At 42.9% G+C, this 3,640-nt stretch overlaps 1 protein-coding gene across 1 annotated transcript; it reads right to left on the bottom strand.

Moving 5' to 3' along the window:
* Nucleotides 1-2: 2 nt before the first annotated feature.
* LOC118741943 (dedicator of cytokinesis protein 7-like) lies at nt 3-3,638 on the bottom strand (the record flags this gene model as incomplete). The annotated part of the gene is made up of 6 exons (XM_036473912.1): nt 3-268; nt 349-529; nt 987-1,850; nt 1,920-3,009; nt 3,077-3,183; nt 3,243-3,638. Coding segments are annotated over 6 exons (2,904 nt in total), but the record flags the coding sequence as incomplete, so codon positions are not given.
* Between the last annotated feature and the right edge of the window lie 2 nt (nt 3,639-3,640).

Genomic DNA, 3,640 nt, shown 5'->3' on the forward strand with positions numbered 1-3,640 from the left:
CAACCTTGCAGCACCATTTGTAATATTTTCGGATCGGCAGGCTCTTGATTGGTGGCAGCCGCCAGCTCTGCCGTTTTCTTTTGTATATCTTCAATGGCCACTTCGATGGGGTCGAGTATGATTTGCTGCCGCGCAATTACCTGTATGCGTGTTTTCACATACGGAAAATGATTGGCTGTGGTGAGTATGGTCTTCCGCTTGCACTGCTCGTGCAGATCACCGTGTGCCTTACCGGATTTGGTAAATGGTGTGGCAAATATGAATCGTTCTATTGAGGGAGAATAAAGAATTGCAAAATTATTATTATTTTTTTTTTTGTTGAGAACAACTAAGTTTATGTGTACGCACTTATATTGAAATTGCGTTCGAAGTGTGTCTCGCGGTGTCGTATCTCGTAGGTTTCGAAATAGGGCTCCACGTAGGTTATTTGTATATAGGCCTTCTCGGGGTCCAGTGAATTTACATCCACTGAGTTCGAATCCTTTATTATATGCACTGAATCGGGACCAAATCGGTCGGCATAAAAGTTCTGAAATGGGACGTTAGCGTTTTAATTAAATTTTAGAAGTATGCTACCAGTTCAGTAATTTATCGTTATTGTTATATTGTTGTTGTAACAGCATACAAATTCTTCAAAGAGTTTGTGGGAAGTTCCGATTACGTAGTCCTATACTTATCGATATGAAATGTATGAACAAATTATAAATATATTTTTGCAATGAACTAAAACTATTAGCATATTTATCTATGTTATCAATGTTAATATATCGATGTGTGTATTTATCGATAACATATTAGTTATATTTATCGAATTTACTGTATGCTCAGCAACATTGTTATTGTTATATAGTACGTATGTATACGTATCAATATCAATGTTTCATAAATCTCCAAATTCACTCATCTCCTTTTAGACTTGTTTCCACGTTTTACGCACACGTACCACACTTATGTACATACTTCTTCTAACAACGCCTCCCACTTACCTGCAGTCGACTGAAAATCTCCGGCAACTTAGTTAGCGTCGGCTCCTTGTAAATGAATTCCTGCTGATCCAAATCACCGAACTTTGCACCATAGAAACCCACCCGGAAATAGGTACCAAATACCCGCTTACCCTGTAGCTGTGCAATGCGGTTGAAGGCCTCTTGCAGCTTACCATGTATTTTGCCCAATTTCTGAAAATCTCGATTCGCCTCACAAATGGGTGTCAGTATTTTATACACTTCGTTCATGGCTTCGTACATGCCAGCGATTTGGAAGGAATTCGATGCCTCCTCCAGCAATACTTTCAAACCACTTTCAGTAAAGTGATTACCCAAGCAAATGCCATCTTCGCCGGGACTTAGCACATCATCCGATACGGCGGATTCCATGAGCGCATTTGGCGTAACCCGTTGAAAACTAACAGCGCCTACTGGCAAATGCTGTTGTGACTCCAACATGCTTAGATATTCGGCAACTAGCGCAGCTGAATGTACATAGCACATGGCTGCTTCGGTGTGGTTGGCGCGTTCACGATGCTTCTTGGCCATATTTTCCAGCCAGGTAAGCCGTAAATCTGGATTATTTTGATATCCCTTGGCTATGCGATGCATAAGGTCGAGCAGCATTTCGGGATCTTCTTGGTATTCCTTCATTTTAACGGTGTCGGAGAGGATCATATGCAAATTGAAAAGCAAATCTTGCACCTGCTCGGGGAATGAGGTCTCCTGTAGATCTTGATCTGATTCGGCATAGACGAGCACGGTTTTAAGTGCTCGTCGCAGAGATTGTTCGCTGAATGCAGAGCTTGTGCCGACTAGCGAACTGAGAGACATGGTTACTTGCATTTTGACGCGCGCAAAATTCTGGAAATGGGAACATCAAAAATGGAAAAGATTGATGAAAATCATTCAAACTGCTTCTAATTCACTTACATTGCCAATCTCGAAGTTCTGTCGCATGAGCAGATACAGCGAAGCTGAAGCTTGTGAACGTATGGCCGGCAGCAATGAGCCGCAGTGCTTCAACAAAAGCAAGCACAGATCCGCACAAATGTCCGTCTCTTCGTCGAACAGCAAATTGGGGAATTTGAAAATTAATGCGCGCTGCGAAGCAAACTGATTTTGAAGCGATAATGTACTTTGATTGCGTGAGAGTGCATGCAGCAACACTTTCAAAACTGTACCCAACAGGTTGTGATGCATTTCCGAATTGGTGGAAACCTGTACAATAATTTCCAAAGCATCTAAAATAATCAACGAAATTTCAGTGGCTAAAGAGCCTTCAATAAAATGATTTAACTCCAATTCCGGATCTGCTTTGTTGGTATTATCGGATAATTGCGAACGGTATGGCATTTGATCTTTGCGCCAACGAAATTTCTCTGTCGAATTGCGATCTTTGCGTCTGTTTATCAGATCATAGCGCGCCGAGTTGGTACCACGTATACACTCTTCGAGCTTCTCTTTCAAATCGGTTGGCTTACGGAAACTTTGCGTATTGCGCTTAAGTGAGGGCAACCGCTTTTGGCCCTTATACTCGAAACAGGGTATACAAGTGTTCAAGAGCTGTAACATTTGATGCACGCGATGTGGACTGAGACCGAGTAGCCAGCGATATAAGACGCTACGTTCAAGATTTTTCAACACCCAAATGCAACAGGCGAGCAAATGACGTGTATTCTCACTGCTTAATTGTGATTTATTTTTGATTTGATCATTGAGATAGTTGTATGCGCGATGGGCAGAGTTGGCGTAGGCGAAGTCGGCACTCATCGTTGAAGTGGAGAGGCTCTGGTGCGGGCCCTGATAGTCTTCAAGCAGACCAATGCTTTGCAGGCGATCATGCGTGTCTGTGAGATATTGGTGCAGCTGCGGTATGGCGTCCATGACAACACCTAGCAAAGGGAGGTAGAGCGAAGCAACGCGTGCGCGCGCCTCAACCTCGCTATACCGTGGATCTAGATCGTGTGAGGTCATTAGATTGCGGATACAACGAATGGCTTTGCCGTGCAGCTGAGGATTGCTAGAAGCACAAAAAATGAATTTTCGTATGCATTTATATTTATTTAAGTTTTTGAATCGATACATACGGCACTTCGAGCACTGTCGCCAAGTCGCTAAGCACCAAGCCGACCAGAAAGTGTTGCTGGCGAAAATCAGCGCTCAAATCTGCATGCAATGCGCGTTCCATGGAGCTCTGTAAGAAAATTGTAAATAAACTATCTGTCACTATTCGCATCAGCATCCACAACTTACATAAGAAGTTTGACTATTGCTCGACGTTGTGCTCGGTGTTGGACTGCAGGGAGCTGAAACCGTGGTATAGGGCGTGCCGAATGGCAAATTTAATGCCACAAAATGTTCATGGCTGCATACAATACGCAAAAAATCTATTTTGTAATTCATCAAATCGGGTATGGATGCATTCTTCGAAATTAGCACTTTATAATAGGTTTTAATGAGACCAAAAACAAAACCGCGATCCATTATGCTGAATAGATCAAATATGAAGAAACCCAAGCTGGCATTCAGCGATTGCGCCAATTTCGGCTCTTCACTGTGATAACCCACCACTTTGGTGGTTACCAAATGCACAAGTGTCGAAACATCGTCGGTAAATTGATGTGGAAAACGCTGCTTGCGTGGTGCAGCCA

Source organism: Rhagoletis pomonella, unplaced genomic scaffold (genome assembly GCF_013731165.1).
Source record: "Rhagoletis pomonella isolate Grant_MI unplaced genomic scaffold, Rhpom_1.0 Rhpom_scaffold_00006, whole genome shotgun sequence".
NCBI lineage: Eukaryota > Metazoa > Arthropoda > Insecta > Diptera > Tephritidae > Rhagoletis > Rhagoletis pomonella.